This window comes from Rhamphochromis sp. 'chilingali' (assembly GCF_963969265.1).
Source record: "Rhamphochromis sp. 'chilingali' genome assembly, chromosome: 12".
NCBI lineage: Eukaryota > Metazoa > Chordata > Actinopteri > Cichliformes > Cichlidae > Rhamphochromis > Rhamphochromis sp. 'chilingali'.
In genome coordinates this window covers 25,178,592-25,195,599 of record NC_137939.1, presented here as the reverse complement: position 1 = coordinate 25,195,599, position 17,008 = coordinate 25,178,592, and the positions used below count along the sequence as shown (strand labels likewise).

At 38.6% G+C, this 17,008-nt stretch overlaps 3 protein-coding genes across 4 annotated transcripts in view; all 3 read right to left on the bottom strand.

Moving 5' to 3' along the window:
* Nucleotides 1-1,400: 1,400 nt before the first annotated feature.
* On the bottom strand, nucleotides 1,401-9,140 carry LOC308406960 (RNA-binding protein 39-like). 2 transcript variants are annotated; one of them, XM_080898302.1, is made up of 17 exons: nucleotides 8,922-9,140; nucleotides 8,338-8,395; nucleotides 7,996-8,165; nucleotides 7,212-7,263; nucleotides 6,721-6,770; nucleotides 6,426-6,617; nucleotides 6,172-6,225; nucleotides 5,426-5,543; nucleotides 5,187-5,339; nucleotides 4,706-4,843; nucleotides 4,552-4,617; nucleotides 4,267-4,471; nucleotides 3,243-3,329; nucleotides 3,058-3,154; nucleotides 2,281-2,386; nucleotides 2,093-2,171; nucleotides 1,401-1,937 (listed from the first exon to the last, which is right to left on the bottom strand). In XM_080898302.1, exons 2-17 carry the CDS (start codon nucleotides 8,386-8,388, stop codon nucleotides 1,837-1,839), a joined length of 1,719 nt encoding a protein of 572 aa, XP_080754428.1. In that variant the 5' UTR covers nucleotides 8,389-8,395; nucleotides 8,922-9,140; the 3' UTR covers nucleotides 1,401-1,836. The 2 variants fall into 2 exon arrangements, with proteins under 2 accessions (XP_080754428.1, XP_080754427.1); XM_080898301.1 differs by lacking the exons at nucleotides 7,212-7,263; nucleotides 7,996-8,165.
* A 989-nt stretch (nucleotides 9,141-10,129) lies between these two features.
* LOC308407317 (ammonium transporter Rh type B-like) lies at nucleotides 10,130-11,560 on the bottom strand (the record flags this gene model as incomplete). Its single annotated transcript, XM_080898887.1, has 1 exon — nucleotides 10,130-11,560. The coding sequence occupies one exon, from the start codon at nucleotides 11,558-11,560 to the stop codon at nucleotides 10,130-10,132; it is 1,431 nt and encodes a 476-aa protein (XP_080755013.1).
* A 3,601-nt stretch (nucleotides 11,561-15,161) lies between these two features.
* Nucleotides 15,162-17,008, bottom strand: part of slc12a5b (solute carrier family 12 member 5b) — a 38,311-nt gene continuing 36,464 nt past the window's right edge. Inside the window, exon 26 of the mRNA XM_080900011.1 lies at nucleotides 15,162-16,201. Within this exon, the coding sequence (XP_080756137.1) occupies nucleotides 16,110-16,201 (92 nt within the window). The 3' untranslated portion in view covers nucleotides 15,162-16,109. The remainder of the gene's footprint in view (nucleotides 16,202-17,008) is intronic.

The window sequence follows — 17,008 nt, the reverse complement described above, 5'->3', positions numbered from 1 at the left end:
GAGTCATGGCTATAACTCGAGGGCTCTTGGTAACAGGTATGAAATCACCGCCTACTGACCAATCAAGGCTCCGGAAAATAGCGTCACCATTTCTGGAAGATTCTGGAAGGGCCTCTACAGGGAGAGTAGGAGGGACTAAAGGTTTACAGTTACGTCAAGTGTCTTTGCGTTTCCTTGATAATCAGTAGTAAGTACTGATTCGTAGACGCAACTGTGTTGTTTTATTCGTTTTTCTTTTATCGGCAAACAAGTACTGTGTAGTTGCTGACAAATTTGTACATAGACTAACCTTTACTCTTGAACACCTGAACAGCACAGACTCTCCGGTGTAAAAAACAAAACAAAACTGGAACTGTCGGGAGTAGGTTGTGTTCAGAGGTTCGGTTTAAAATCAGCTGTTTCCGCATTTTCACAGATTATTATATGTGCCTAACTAAAACCACTGAATGAAGCTCAAACTATACAGGAACTGTCACGGGAATGCGCGTGTATTCATTTGTTAATTTTGAAAATGTATAAAAATTTTCTATGGTTGATTCTCTTTACATTATTGGAATTGTAGGTTAGCTGTTAAATCAATTTTACTTTAATCTTCAGAGAATTGATCTGAAGGTCGTCTACTTTATTAGGTTGTGGGACAGTAAGATTTCATGTTTAAAGTTAGAGAGCTCAAACTTGAAACTGCTGTGTGATGAATCACTGGATCAATAAGTTTCTGCAATTCAGTTTTATTTATTTAGTGCCAATTCATGACACTAATCACCTCAAGGCACTTTATAATTGAAAAAATACCCTGCACTTATGTGGAGAAAACCCGAACAATCAAACAACCCCCTATGAGAAGGAACTTGGCCACAGTGGGAAGAAAAAAAACCTCCCTCTTAACAGGAAGAAACCCCAGGGCAGCTACCTGTCATTGGAGGGGGTGAAGGAAGACGGGACAATTTGTCTTATTTGCAACAGTGTTGCATTTTTCTGTTCTTTATAGATTTTCAGTCATCATTTTACCATTATCTGATAATGTCTCTCAGAGTAGGTGGCAGTCATATGGATCATTTTCTGTGGAAGATTCATCATATGACCTGTGAAACACTCCATTTAGATTTGATAGTGCTAATATCACACTGGTTATCAACTTGCTAAATTAACCCAAATTCACATGACCAGTTTTCTGATTGCCCATCCAAGAGGGAATTCCCTAGGTATGTTTAATTTTGTTTAGGTGGTAGAGTGCCTTGTCTAAAGACGTATCCCTCATCCATGTGTGGGTTTTTGGGACATGTATATAGCAGGGAATGAGTAAAAACATTGGTCCAATACTGTAATTAGGACTTTAATCACAGAGGCATTAACCTGGCATTGAAAACTCCCCAAAATGGTAACAAAAAGAAAATGAACCATCAAATTTGCCAAGTTTATTGGGAGCCTTCATACAAAAATGAAATTATGGCTGTATAAAGTTACAAAGGATTATTGTCGATGTACTTTTGGCATTTAAGGCCCATCATCCCAACACTTTTTTTTTTTCTAACTCTGCACTTTTATTTGAAATCTAAAAGTTCTGAATTTAAACAAGCAGATATGACAGTAATATTTAAAAACATGTAGACCAATAGATATCTGCAGATTACTTCTCAGTGGTAGTTTACAACACAAGCCCACAAAAAATTTGAAAAGCAACTAAACAAAAAGAAAAAAAAATTCCCCCAAAATGGTGAACGTGAACTTGAGGCCACTTTTATTACACACAGCCAACTAATTTCAATGCAAATGTTTCAATGACATTTTCATGAATGCAAACAAATGTATTTACAGACTTCAGAAGCTTGTCTCTGACTATCGGCGTGACGGCATTAGAAGCTGCTTTGCTGTTACTGAATCAGGGAAAAGGTTGTGGTAGGTTGGTAAAGGAACATAGGCAGCTGTTATCATTTTACCTGTGAAAGAAAGACAAATGTAAACATTAGAACCTACAGTTTGATCGAGAATATTTAAAAAGAAAAAAAGAAAATAAATTTTACTTGAATTAGAACTAAGATATTTGCAGCTTAAAAACTAGTTAATAGCTGCCATCTTCAGCAGTGCTGCATACCTGCAAACCAGCGTCCATGAAGTGCATTTACAGTTGCCATGGCTGCTGGTATCGAGGGACACTTCACATACACATTACCCTATGTGAGCAAGAGAGATATCAACTTTACTGCTTGTGCATTTAAAAAAAAAATGTTGCAAAACAAGCTCAGTGATGTTAAAACTATCTCGTTTTAATCTTCGACTTACTTGAGGAGAGTTCTTGTCGACATAAATGTGAACGATTCCACCGTGTTTGTTGCATTCCTCAATCACATCATCTTGGATTTCAGCTGCCCAGCTGGGATCATTTTCCCTGCAAAAATAATCAGCAATATTAGAAATCCAGTAAAATGTTCCGCTTGACTCAAAAAGCTTGATTTTTAACTTAATGAGTTTCACAAATTTAAAACCAGCTGAATGCACATCTTTTGTTTTCAGATTGAAACAAAATTCAGAATTAGCCTGAAAAATAACGCACAGTTGGATTTTTCCCCATTACTTTTCTGTTAAGTCATTTCAAAAGAGATTTCTTCACTGACAGGAGGAACTGAGACCACACAGACTTGTTAAGCTCGCACACTGAAGAGCTCAAGCATGTGACCAGTTTATTATTTCGTTGTTGGCTTGTTTTCGGTTCAGCACTTGCCTTGTGTATATTTTCTGTCTCAAACTTTTGAACAGAAATCGATCTACGGATAAGAGAGAGGTATTTTGAATACACGAAAGTGTTTAGAGTAGAGAAAAATTATGAATTAAAGGATTGATGACTTAAGAATCACTGGACACTGATGTTAAAAACTCAGACCTCTACTAAATTGGTTCCAACACAAATGAATTACATTAAATGCCTCATTTAAAACAGTCAGATTCTTCTTTGATAGTGAAAACTTGAACAAGCCATCTGACAATATGCTTTGCTCTCAGTCCAGGGATGCAAAGGCTTAAGACAAACTTAAAGTGAACTTATTTGAAGGATGTCCTTACGCTTGTGGGTTGAACAGGTTGGACAGCTGAAGGCAGTGTGTGGCCAGTGGCTGAGATGGGAGGTTCAAAGCTTGGCTTGGAGCTGGGGTTGGAACAGCTGGAAGAAAGAAAAAAAAAAAGTTGTCACTAAACCTGTGGCAAGAAAACATATCAAATACTAAATATCTTCCATCATCTAGGCTCACCTGCTGGAGCGCCAATGCCCCCAAAGGGTATGGAGCCAGTCATCTGTAGAGCCTGCTGAGCAGCAGGTGGGATCTTCAGACCAGTCCCTGTTGAGAGAAAGAAATTGTTTTGCATAGGGTTAATTTTAGACACTTAAAGGCAGCAGAAGCATGACATGTAGTGTGGCCTGATGAGGACAGAGAAACAATCACTTTCATTCACATGGTCATTTCCCTCTACCAAAGACATGTAGTTGGTGGGGGAAAAACAAACAAAAACAGGTTTCACAGCCATGTGGTGACTCAAGTTGTGTCCTTCTTTCCAGGCTTAAAGCTTGAGTTACACATCTGTAGGAAATCTACATCCTAACTGATATTGTAACTGGAAACTTCTTTTATCCCTGCACCATGCCATTCAAATCATCGTGGTATGGGCAGACCTAACAGGTAGTTACATTTCTTGGAGGTGCATGTCAGGTTACATAGAACGTTGCAGTGAAAATTGGTTCCAGTTATGGTGCGAGTTATGGCACACCATAATTCACGTGTTAAAATAAATAAATAAATAAATCGGACTTCTCAGTGTTAACGTTTCTGGAAAGCAAACAATGTGGAATCATGGCAGGACATTAAAATATATTTAATAATGTTTAAATAATTGTAGTTATACAGTACTTTAACATTGGGGTAGTAGAGAAAAAAGGCAAAGAAGATGAGGAGGCTAAAGCTCCCGCCTAAAATGGTCTACTAGTGCCCCCTGCTTTCTGTCCATATGCTAATACAGTAAGTAGGATTAATGTTATTTTGGAGATTTACATTTATAAAAATTGTGTTTGAAAAACCAAATTTAGGTCAGTGTAAAGTAAAAATACTTAACCACTCATTCTGGCTTATTCCAGTATAATAAATGACCCTGACACTGTTACATATTACATGTATGCCTGTGGTCTGACTCATTACTTTGCTAATAAGCTGTTCCTTCCTCTTTTATTACGACCAGAAATTTTTCCAGGTATGGATATGCCTGCCAAGTGCCATTACAAACCTTCTGCTAGTCGAGCCATCAGCTGTAGACGCCCCGTAGTCCCTAGGTCAATACCAGTCCTCTCTAGTTCGTCATTATCCAGGAACGAGCTGGCTGTTGAAGAGTCTGAGCGCTCTGTAACATGCCCCACCTTCATTGGCCGTCCGGCTAGCTCAAAGCCGTTCAGCTGCTCCAATGCCTTTTTTGCACATTCCGCATCTGCAAACTTCAGAAAGTTAAAAGGTTACAAAGTGAACCCAGCAGCAAACAAAAAGCTACCAAAGACATACAAAAGGCTTTGTTTACCGATATGAAGCCATATCCTTTGGATCGGCCAGTCTCGCTGTCCATCATAAGCTGGATTCCTTCAATCTATGAAGAAGAAACACACGTACAGATGATTATACTACATTCACTTAAATAGATTAAAACAAATTAATATTTGCAGAGTTCTCCTGACCTTTCCAAAGGGCTCAAAAATCCCTCGAAGCATTTCTTCAGTAATGTTGAAGTGCAGTGAGCCCACATACAGGCGCATCGGACCTGAACTGCCCTTCTGCAGATTATTGGCAGCAGCTGCTGCTCTATTTTTCTCTGCCTGTAATTAGAAATAGAGATGACATGATTGAAGAATTTTAGTGTAATTACATTAAGTAATGTCAAAATGATAATGGACCTTAGTGCAGAATCAGCATTTGCTTTAATGCAATCTGAATTACTTAAGTTCTGTTAATATTTTAAGTTATTTTCCACTTTCTGGTCTGTTTTTTTTTTTTTTTTTTTAATCGACAGAAATGGGGGTTTTTTTCTTCTTTTTCCCCCTCAAAGTTCTTGGTATGGAGTTCGCAACACGGCAGCTGACTATTAATATGTCTGGTCAAAGTGAGTAGAACTAATCGACTTGTTCTATATTCAAGTCCACAAAAAGAAACGACACTAACCTGAGATGCCTGGACGATGATGGGCACTCCTAAAAGCCTCTGGCCAGTCAATCCAATTGCCAGAGGTACAGAGGAGGACTCCACAAACTCTATGTATGCAATCCCCTTCGATCTCCTGGAGTTTCTGTCAGAGATTATTCTCACATCTCTAACCTATAGCGAGAGAACAGTCACATTTTCAGAGCCAAATTCCTGGATGGCATTCATTTGGAATTTACACAAACTGAAAGTCAACTGACTTTTCCAACGGCTGAGAAGAAATCCTCCAGGTCCCGAGCTCTGATTCTTGCAGCAAGCTGCATACAGAAAACAGTGCGGGCATCTCTCTCCTCTGGTGTTAGATTGTCAATTGGTGCCCTTAGGAGGAAAAGGACAAAAACCAAATGTGCATGTTAATCACAAACCAATAACAAATGCTTAAAAATATTTTAAAACTTTAAAGCTGTGATAGTATAGAAACCTAAAACTAAAACCATAACTTGAAGATTTGGAGAACACATGTTTTTTTTGTTCTGGTACCCCTCGAGATGACAGACTGTAAAGATGACCACTTCTGGCCACTAATATTGCTGCTGCTGCTGATGTGGGAAACTGATGCTGAACTGGGAGGACTTTTAACTCAAACACTCAGGGACAGGTAAGGTTTAACTTGAGCGGTATGGCAGCTTTGCTTGCTAGGCCTGTCAAGGTAGGCAACTGAAGAGCCGACAGACAATACTTATACCAATGTAAGTCACTGAAGGACCTCATAAGAGTGTTCTTTTTGGTGTTTTTAACAGTCCGTCTTTGACTATTCAAAGCCTGTCGTTAAGGAAGATGCATTTGCAGCACTGTGCTACCTGCTCCTTTGCTTGTATGCTATGCATGTCTTTCTAGCTGAGTGTAACAGTATTTTGAATTTTCAAATGTTTGGTGAGTCAAGGCCTACGAAAAATCAGGACATGTGTGCATACATAAAACCACTCACGTGACTGTTTTATCTTACCTAATGGGGCTCTTTTCTTTTTTGAAGGGGCTCCGACTTCTGGAACGTTTGCGACTAAAAAACAAATAAGAATTATTTTACATTTGGGGGGGGGGGGGGAATCATGTTCTTTTCACATAAACAAGCAACCAACTTAAAATTACAAAAATAAATTAAGTACAACAACATTAAAAAGACCTAAAATCATACAATTTCAGTACCCAATAAAGTTAATGTAATATTTTTCTGACTAGCAAGCGTAAAAGGTCACATACATCGGACTCCTGCGTGCTCTGTACCGCCCAGCTCGATCTTTGCTTCGGGAGCGGCTGCGATGGCGCTCTCTGCTGCGGCTTCTTTTTCTTTCCCGGCTCTTGCTCCTCTTCTTAGTCTTCTTTCTGTCTTTGCTTTTGCTTCTGCTCCTCTTCTTTTTGGAGCCCGGGCTTCGGCTCCGACTCCTCCTTTTCCTGTAAAGTGTTACAACAGTTCTGTTGTTGTACACACACTTTAAAGCAGAACTTTGTCTGATTAAGCACTATTTAGGTAACATGATGGATAACCAAAACTTACTTCTTGCTCTGGTCATCGTGTCCATTTGCATGAGAGGACTTGTTCTCATCCTAAGCAAGGTCGATAGAAGAACATCATGAGGACGTAGATGAAACATTTCATGTCGTCAAGGTAAAGGGGATGGGGTGGGACAAGAGAAAATGCAGAATATATTCAATTAATAAAAATACAAACTTCCTACAGTCATGTCTGGACAGTGTCCTTCCACCACCCCAATAGCTTCCCATCCCACTCCATCCTTTGTTTCCCCCCCCCCCCCCCTCTTTTACTAAGCTGCTCAATAGTTAATGCAACAAAGCAAAGATAAGGGAGAGTTTCCAACATATTAGCTCAGTTCAGGAAGCTGACAATAGTCAGGTCATCTCCACCAATACCCTTCTAATAGGTCGTACCAATGCCACTATTTGTGCCTAAACATGTGACCACGCATGGCCCATGGCCACTAAAAGAGATCCTGTGTGGTTGGTGTCAGTCCAGAGATCTTCACCCATTTTCGTTCTTGGACTGTAAGAGCTCGATGCCACCTCTGTCACACATCTTGCCCTGAAGCAAACAGGGATTCACACTTCTTAGTAATATTGACGCCCAAGCAAATAAATAAATAAAGATTAATTCATCCACGTGTTACACTACCATCATCTTCAGTTTACAGTAATACTTACAACCTTTTGACTTAAGGAATTATTAACTACTGAAAGTAAATCATCTTATACAATAAAAGGCAGATGTAGCTATTTTACAGTTATTCTAGAAATATATCAATATCTGTGGTGTTCTGTAGCATGCAAAAATCAAGATGCTGATTCACATTACAGTTGGCTAAGGCAAAGAGGCAGTATTCATATTTACCAGCGAGAGAAAAATAACTTGTCACCGATAATTCTGCTGTAGAACTATGACAAAAATGCAATCGCTGGATTTTCAAGAATTTTGCTGCATTATAACTTCAGGAATTACGCCACTCACAGATTGACACAGACACAACTACATACAAATACAACTGCCTGAGGAAATTATACTTTAGCACAACTTTATATACTGATTCTTGCTAAAGACTAGACTTGTTAATGCTATATAACAGAAAAATAATGTTGAAATCACACACACACACACGGAGGAGATTTTTAACAATACAAAACAGTTTTCCATTTAAAAAGGCTCTTATTGAAAAAACCCTGCACATTCATAAACAGCGACAACATACAGATTGTAAATCTGAATACTGCCTCCTTTGCTGGACAAGTAAAGATGGGCTTATCAACCATTGGCATTCACCTTGTAGCAACCGAATAGGGATTGGATGTTCTGGGTTGAATCTCTTTTAGTCCTAAAGTGAACCACAGTACATCAGTATATGCGCAATAACTACCTTCCTTTTTTTCACAGTTCACAGTGGAATCAAAGATGAATTCATGGGAGTAGAGGTGAGATATCATTAGGGAAGTCTATAAAGAGAGATAGATGTGGATTTATTTATAATTCTGTATTGCGTCTTAAATACTCATTCACACCACACAACATTCAAGTTAACTTTGTCACAGTAGCAAATATAAAAGGTCTAAAAATAAAAAGGCCGAACAGCAACACAGGCCTCACTTCTCCGACTTTTAAACCCACCTTTCTGTATGGAGCCTCCAGCATGGCCTCAACGTCAAAGTCATCAGCCATATTGATCCTGCAATAAGAAAGAAAAAGGAAGAAAAACATTTCAGTGATCCGTTTGCGCACGAGAAACTGTAATACCCAGAGTAAACGCTACAAATACACAGCGTGGTAACGATGAGTCCTAGATTTTCTTATTAGTATCACATGCTCAACATACAATCCGTTACATGATCGATTGATACGGACAACATAAGAAAAACATATTTAATTGTACCCGAAGAACAACAAAGCTTTCTAAAATCTCAACGTTGCGCACGCGTCTACCCGAAACGTAGCTAATGCTAACTAGCCACCACGGCCGTGCTTTCAAAGGCCCGCACTGAATCTATGCTGACCATTTTGATAATATGAATAATAGCAGGCTTGTAGATATGCAAACCTATAATCAACCAAACACCACTTTGACGTATTTTACACGATTCCAGATAATATTTATGGTGGAAACCAAAAAGAAACGCTTAGGTTCGAATACGGCTAAAAAGCTAACCGCGCTTCCGCGGTAGCGAGCGAGCTTCATTAGCAAACATTGACGTTACCGTGTGAAACTGAAGGAAATGTTGTGCCAAAGTGAAAATATCGCGGAAAACGTTCTGGTGTAGAGAATCCTCTTCGACGCCTTTCTCTTTGTAGATTACACAAAGCCAAGATGAAGTCACAATTTCGGAAGTTATATAACCTCGTTTAAGGAAGTCCCCGTTGCAGGTCGTGGCCTGGTACCTCGCCGATCTCCTTCCTTCTTCTTCGTGTTCTTCCTCTGCTATGGGCATTTACTGCAGCGGTAACGTTTGGTGCTGCGTTGCTGCCACCTACTGGAACCGAGAGGCCCTGTTTGAATAGTACTGTATATATAATATTTTCTACCAATTCTGTTGCTTATGTTCAGTTCTCTAAACTGAACATGTCAAAAGTCCGTCCCGGTGACCAATCACGGCCCTTGGTCAGCTCTTATACAGCCTCTCGCTCCTTTGTTAAAATGTATTCTTTATGGCCTGTCATCACAAACAGAATTAATAAAGTGTTATTTTAATTTGTACCTAATAGTGGCAGCACCATGCAGTGCAGCCAATGAATGTATAAAGTTTTATACGCTCAGACAATACACAGAATAGTGAGTCTCTTTTAAATTTAGCCTGAGATACTGAAATTAAGCAGCTTCACTGAAGTTTTAGTTATTCCAGACAGCTTGATCTTCTTATTTTCTCTCCATATGTGAATGAAAAGTAGATTTATTTTGTCAAGGCTTAAACACACATGATCACAGTAATGAGAACTCTTCTGTTATTGAAAAAAGCACAATATTTATGTTTCAAAAAGGCAAGAAGAAATGTTGGCCCCCAGGTGAGTTTCTGTTAATAAATATAGACACTGCTGCTCTAAGCTGTTTATCTTGTTCCCCCGTAGACCATTAATTAGTAATATTACAAAGGTTACAAAGGTTTGTAGAAAAAACAACAATGTCTAATTTGCTCTTTAACACACAGTTTCTCAAATGTTTACATACATGGAAACGAATAACATAATGACCATCAATATAAGGCTGTGCTGGACCGTATCATCACTGTGATCACTAGTGAAATATCATTTACAATGAAATTAATATAAAAAAAGAATAAAAAGTTACTATAACACATATTTCCATCATTGCAATAATTTTCTTTACTCTCAAACAATAACATAGCCTCATTTATATATATTTCCTGTATCATGCCAGTTAAATGCACTGACAGTCCTTGGCTGCTGAGCATCACACAGTAGAGTCTTCTACACTATTTGTGTTGCTGTGTTTAAGTCTGACTGGTGAATCATAGTCAGGAGGAACTTCAAAAAATGGCTTGTCATCAAAACAGAAATCGTCAGACGGAGATGCAAAATATGGCAGCCTCAAGAGAAAGCCTGTGAGTATGCCTCCCAGCGCTGACAGTCCTATGGTGGAGAATATAGCTGCAACCTGGAAGAGAGCCTGTTTTTGGGCAGTCCTCCCCAAACCTGCCTTTAAACCGGGAATCACCATCCGTAGCTCTTGTAGCTTGGGGTCCCCTTCCACTGGTGCTCTGTGGGCAAAGATCTCATAGAAACTAGGGCCGTAAACCTCCTCACTAGCTGTCAGTATGGCACATATCCCTGCAGTGCAGGATATAAGTCCGGTTAGTCCATGCAAGTTGTGAATGCCACACTGATCTTGGATTCTCAAACGTCGCGCCAAGATGGGGCTCAAATACTTGTAGCCCAACATGCATGCAATACACCCTATTACACCCAGAGCGTATGCAGCTACAGGTGATATCATCATATCCACAGATGCCCCGACTGTCACACCTCCAGCCAGGGTCACGTTCTGAATATCAGCCATGGTAAGCTTGCCATTTTTATTCAGCATAGCAGAGAGTGCAAAGGCTGTAAGTGTAGAGGCACTTAGTCCAATGAAAGTGTGGAGGATAGCCCTGTGCTGATCGTCTCCTTTCAGGACTAAAGCTGAGTTAAAGGAGGGCCAGAACACCCAGAGGAACAAGGTCCCCATTAGACACAGGATGTCAGAATGGTAACTTGTGTTCTCCTTTGCGTGGCCTTCATTTAGACTAGGCCTGTACAGCACAAAAGTGACACCCAAGCCAAAATAGCAGGCAAAGAGATGGATGAGAATGGAGCCTCCTGCATCATTGATCTTCAGATACTTAAGCACAACCCATTCTGTGACGGCAAACACAGGAACCTCCAGCAGAGCCATTACCAGTATCTGCAAAGGACTGGTCTTCCCCAGCACTGCCCCATACGATATCAGCACCACAGCACAGGCAAACTCTGCATTTATGAGATTGATCACTCCGAGGTGGATCTTACCATCATGGCTAAACTGGAAGTAGCCCTGCACCAGAATGGCCCACTGGATGGCAAAAGTAGCTGTGAGGAAGTTGAAAACCATCCCCCCAAAGCCATAGAATCGGAAAAATGCCAGCAGGCACCCGAAACCCACGAATATCATGAAGTGTATGTCTATAAAGAAAGGGTAGTTCCTGTACACTGCATTGTGCATAGGGTTGGTCTGATTAGTCTGAAATTTGGCATCAGCCTCTTCATCATATGTAACAAATGCTGAATACAAGGCAACAATAATCACCTCTGCGATGAACACAAACACAGGTAACCGCACTCGAAGACTAGTCGATTGTTTCTTCATGCTGACAGCTCTTTAGAGCGAGTGACAGTCATTTGTTTTGCACCCTGGTTTAACTCTGTTTAGATAAGGAAGGTCAAAGGCACTGGTAAACCCACTGAAACACATCAATATTCTCCTCCCCGGGAAATGCCACTATGTGGACTTTGCTCATGTTATTAAGACATGCAAAGTCAGCATTCTCTTTTCTTCTGTGTGTTGAAAACCCTCTGTTTTCCCACAGCTTTCATGTACCCTGTAACAGATGAAAAAAAAAAATCTATTTGAAAGTCCCATTTCTGAAAAAAAGTGAGTCTCAGTGTTACGGGTGTAACACACAGAATGTTTAACTTCTAGTCACACTCTGTAAATTAAATATTCTTTTAAGTAATTAAATTTTCATGCCCTCCAGGATTAAAGGATAATTCTGCTTGCATGATCCAGCTGATGGACAACAGCTGGTGCACGGCCAAAATGTTCCAGATGTGACTCATGTTCTGCAATTTTTTGTTCCAGGAGTCTGAGTGCATCCACATAAATTTATAGATATACATTAAATCTTGCCTTTGATATGTGCCCTCCTCATTATTAATTAAAAAGACCGAAAATAAACATTTTCAAACAATGAAAACTAAACTGAAAATGAACCGAAACTGAACTGAATTAAAAACAAAAAAGTCAAAATGCAATTGGATTAAAAACTATGTAGAAAATCCCAAATTATAAGAACTCTGGCCAAAAGGAGATGCACTAGAAAAGATGACAAATATTTCAACTGTTTTATTAAAATTACTTTAATCTTGTGCCAACATTTGATTTGTTTTTACATACAAAATTTTTTCTTTAAACCACGATATGATTGTGCACATGGTAGATAAAACGAAGTGTCTTAAACCTATAAATCTATAAAACCTGTACTGAGACACATGACAGTTGCTATCCCTACAACTAAAATCACAGATGTGTATTACAAATGTCCCGTCATGTCGCTGTGTCACACTTCAACATGCTCTACACACAAACACAGGTGTCAAACACACACACAGCTACACACTCTCTCTATCCATGAAACTTCTAAAAATGTAACTCTAAATTCCTGCATACTGTAGTCACCCACAATGCCCTGCAACCGTAATATGTCTCAAAAATAATTTCCGTTTTTGTTGTTTTTGCTAGTTATTATATAGTTTTGCACTCACGCTTTTCAGTTTTGGAAACATTGAGGGCTGTACTACAGAGCCCCTGAAGCTGAAACCTTTCTTTTTTTAAATCTTGTGTACACTAGACTAAGATGCACACAGCCACCATATAATGGAGAGAAACTAATCAAGTTTAACTTTCACCTCAAAATATCTTCAATGAATATACTGCTGCTTTTGCACAGAGAGAGGACAGAGAGAATCAAGTTAAGTTTCAAAGATTCTCAGAAATGTAATTATTAAATGCTAAGTTATTTAGGTAGTTAAACATTATAGGTGTCAGGAAAGTTAAGCATTAATCATCCCTTGAAATTTGGATAGTTAGATATTTACTCCAAAATATCTGATGTTCAGTCTTAGTCAGCAGGAATAGAGTGCAATTTTATCCATGGTGGAAATGGAAATATGCACCCTTAGATTTTTAGCACTGCATCTTGACACAGTCAACAACAACAACAACCAATAATCAAATCACAAGCTGATTTTCATCTTAAAGGCTGATAAAAGGGCGGACTGTCTGGATCCTGTTCACTTCCAAGTTTTCGTTGAGCCAAAAAGCACTGCTATAACACGGTGAAAACAACCACTAGCTAAATCAAAGATAAATGAAAAAGTTATCATGGAGAAAATGCAGCTATTGAAGTTTAGGCTTAACCTCAGACTGGCTACAATGTATTGCTGCTCTTACACACAGAGAGGATTGTCATCAGCAAGAATCACTGGCTGTGCAGCATGCAGTCCTCAGCAAGAATTTCCTATTATGGTATTCCTCAGGGAAACTAAACTGAATTAGATGAGTGGTCTTCATTATGTGCTGGCTCTGGGCATGTTAAGTTGTAACTGATCAGTTGCACTAAAGTAAAACTAGGACATCACCCATTTGGTTGCTTGATGCCCAGTGATTGCATTGAATTTTTACTTTCAGCGACTGATTGCAAATAGTTGCAGTGACCAAGTGGCTGCGTATAGGTTGAACTTGCAAAACCCTCAACTTCTGGGTGGTCACTGTCACTTTTGATTACAAGATTGCACAGGCCTGTCTCTAAGCAATCACTTTCAAACTTTAATTGACTTTATTAGTGTCATACTGCATCAATATTAACCAAACAGAAAGTAATTACGAGGTTTTATGGATGTGCTACAGAATCAATAACATATTTACAATAAATCAGAGGAGAACTAAAACAACTTTTTGAAACCCTTAGGCTAATTTTCTTTATGTCTTTGTGTATAAATTTCTGTACAAAACCATTAGGTCAAGAGGAAAAACTCAACTAATATCAAATTCTCTGTGTACTGTATAGCCTACATACATACTTGGAGAAAAGAACTATCATTGCTGAAAACACTGTCTCAATACTGACATTATAAACTATGCACATTCTGGGGAAATGGCCCTATCTTACTAAAGTTTTACAAAATTGTTTGAGTTTAACAAGTCAAAAGCTCTACCAAAAACTTCATGTCTATGCCATTAAATAATTAAAATGACTAAAGCATACTCAAAGAGATTTAAATATATTTTATATACATGGCCACACACAAAATGCCCATCTTCTGATAGTCAGGATATTTAATGCCTAAGTCATACTAAAAGTTTAACATGTACCTTCTCCAATTCTTCAATATATCTTCTATTTGTCACTCTAGATTTTCTGCCTTTTTAATATAACAGCTATTTCCTTCACATTTTCATTTGGCCTGCATAAGCACAATAGCAAATTTAATTGATAAACATATGTTTAACATTTTGGGAGCTGCTCTTATTTTTTGTCTCTTGCTGAGATCTATACAAGAAGATCAATGCTGTTCTCCTGTCTGTCAGGTAATTATTAAAGCCAACAGAGAGTTAGTCTGCTGGCTTGGTTGTCTGGTAAATACTAGCAAACAGCCTTCTGTGAATGTAACAATTCTTTGTGGCATAAATGTAGCATGGCACCGGGAACGTTCCTCAAAGATTTTGCTCCAGCAAATCCCAAATGTGTTCTGAGATTTGGTGATGGTGAGGAGATTCTGAATGCAGTGAGCTCACTGTCATATTCAAGAATCCAGTTTAAGATGATCTAAACTTCCCGTTGGAAGCAGCCATCAGAGGATGGGTACCCTGTGATCATAATGGGATGGACATGGTCAGCAACAATACTCAGGTAGGCTGTGGGGTTCAATGATATTAAGGGCCCTAAATGTATAACAGCACCACCAGCTGCCTGAACCATTAAGACAAGGCAGGATGAAACCATTCCTTCTTGTTGTTTATCAGAATCAGAATCAGAATCAGAATACTTTATTGATCCCTGGGGGAAATTATTTTTTGTTACAGTGCTCCATTTTAAACCAACATTAAGACAAGACAGACAATACACTAACTAAGAATAGTACAATATATACATATATATACATACATACATACATAAGTCACTCATAAATAAATAGTTGGAAAAGAAATATGCCAAATTTTGACTCTACCACTTGAACGTTGAAACAGAAATTGAGATTCATCAGAACATGATTTTTTTTCAAGTATTGTCCAATTTTTGTGACCCTGTATAAATTGTTGCCTCAGTGTCCTATTCTTAGCTGCCAGGAGTGGTCTGCTACTGCCTTCAAGGTTTGATGTGGTGTGCATTTAGAGATGCTCTTTTTAAATATATGTCTTCTCTAAAATCTTTACATTTTCTTTAAAAATCTTTTTTCCCTCAAACACACAATGAAAAAAAAACTGAAATAAAAATGTATAAAATGTTGATTTATTTAATAATCTATTTTAGTGCTTCTAATGTCACAAAACAAAGGATAACACAGATAACACACTATTTTAGGAGTCCATACCTGTCACAAATCAATTTGATCCCACTGTTTTTTTTAAATATTTATAACCACACTAGGAACAAAAACAGAAAAAAAACAGAAAAAACACAACTTGTCATGTGAATAAATATATAAATAACATCAATACTACATGACAGAAAATAAATAGAAGTGGTAAAGCAATGACATAAAGCCAAATGGAAAGCACTTAGACTACAAAGCTGATTTTAATATTTGGCAAACTTCTACTTTATCAGGAAAACTTACAGTTGTCTCTTGTGTTTGTAATTAAAATGTCTAAAACTGTTGAACTGTTCTTGACCTGATGAGTCGAGAACAATGACCTGGGTGATAACAACTATGTACTCAAGTTAATCACTGGAGTGCACGATTCTGTGTACTATGTACTCTACAGGTTACCTGGAACCTCATTCAGCTGAGTCTACATAGTATTTCACCTGAAAACTCTGAGTACAACGTGTGGTGGCAGGTGACAGAATGGATGTGTGAGAAGGGAGGAGAGGGCAGAGTCCATGTATGTGCTGTTGTGAGCTCACGAAGGCAGTTCAAGAGTAGATGGTGATGACTTCGCGTCCACCTCCACGCACCAGGAGGACCCGATTGAGACCTTCAGTGAGCACCTCAAGAAACTCCATGTCTGGGAAACAATCGCAGTCAAGGAGTTTTTTTCTTTCCATATTCTTCTGGTCATTCGCTAACTTTATGTGACGCAAAGGTCCATTTTCATCTTAGTGAAGTGAAAGGACTACCGTACATATTTAAGGAACGTGCAGCAGCTTACATCATGCTCAGACTACATGGACTCAGACTACAATTTTCACCAATGCTGTGCAAAAACAAAATTCTTCAAGTTAACTTGATGTTTTACCCCACTTACCCTTTTACTACCCTTTTACTTCATGCTAACAGAAAAATGCTTTCTTTCCATTTTATAATTATGACAGCCTGTACAATAACTACCAGAACTTTTTCTGTAATTTTTACAGTAATATATTTATTTCTACTAGTTTGAGTCCAAAGATTCATGCTTTCGTTCGTTCTTTCGTTCATTTATTACAACATAATTTGTTTATCATGCAGATGCCTTGTCAAAGGGTCACATAGATGGGAGAAAGATGATGATTCGATGATGCGAGCAGCATGACTCCTATTTCAAGTGAGAAATAATTAAAATAAGCAGTATGTCCTCATTCCCAGGGTACCATATACTGAATTTTTGTTGCTTGAGTGTCAGAGATGCCTAAGTGTCCTTTGATACTGGGACCTCAACAGACACACAGTATAGACCCTTTATCAGTACCAATCAGCATCACTGACTGGACAGACTGAGCTCCTAAGCGTCAATTCTTATAGTGCAGGGCAAAATCTTTCCTTTAATCCAAACCACGATCTTTAAAAAAATCTTGACAAGTAGTTTTAATACCAAACATTAACCAAACACTGA

What these genes read in the sequence shown, in the direction of transcription:
- LOC308406960 (XM_080898302.1), bottom strand. Translation starts at nt 8,388, where the DNA reads ATGGCTGATGACTTTGACGTTGAGGCCATGCTGGAGGCTCCATACAGA. An exon ending in AAGGATATGGCTTCATATCG is followed by an intron (nt 4,472 to 4,551) that starts GTAAACAAAGCC and finishes AACTTTCTGAAG; the next exon opens with TTTGCAGATGCGGAATGTGC. An exon ending in GATGGCTCGACTAGCAGAAG is followed by an intron (nt 3,330 to 4,266) that starts GTTTGTAATGGC and finishes TTCTCTCAACAG; the next exon opens with GGACTGGTCTGAAGATCCCA.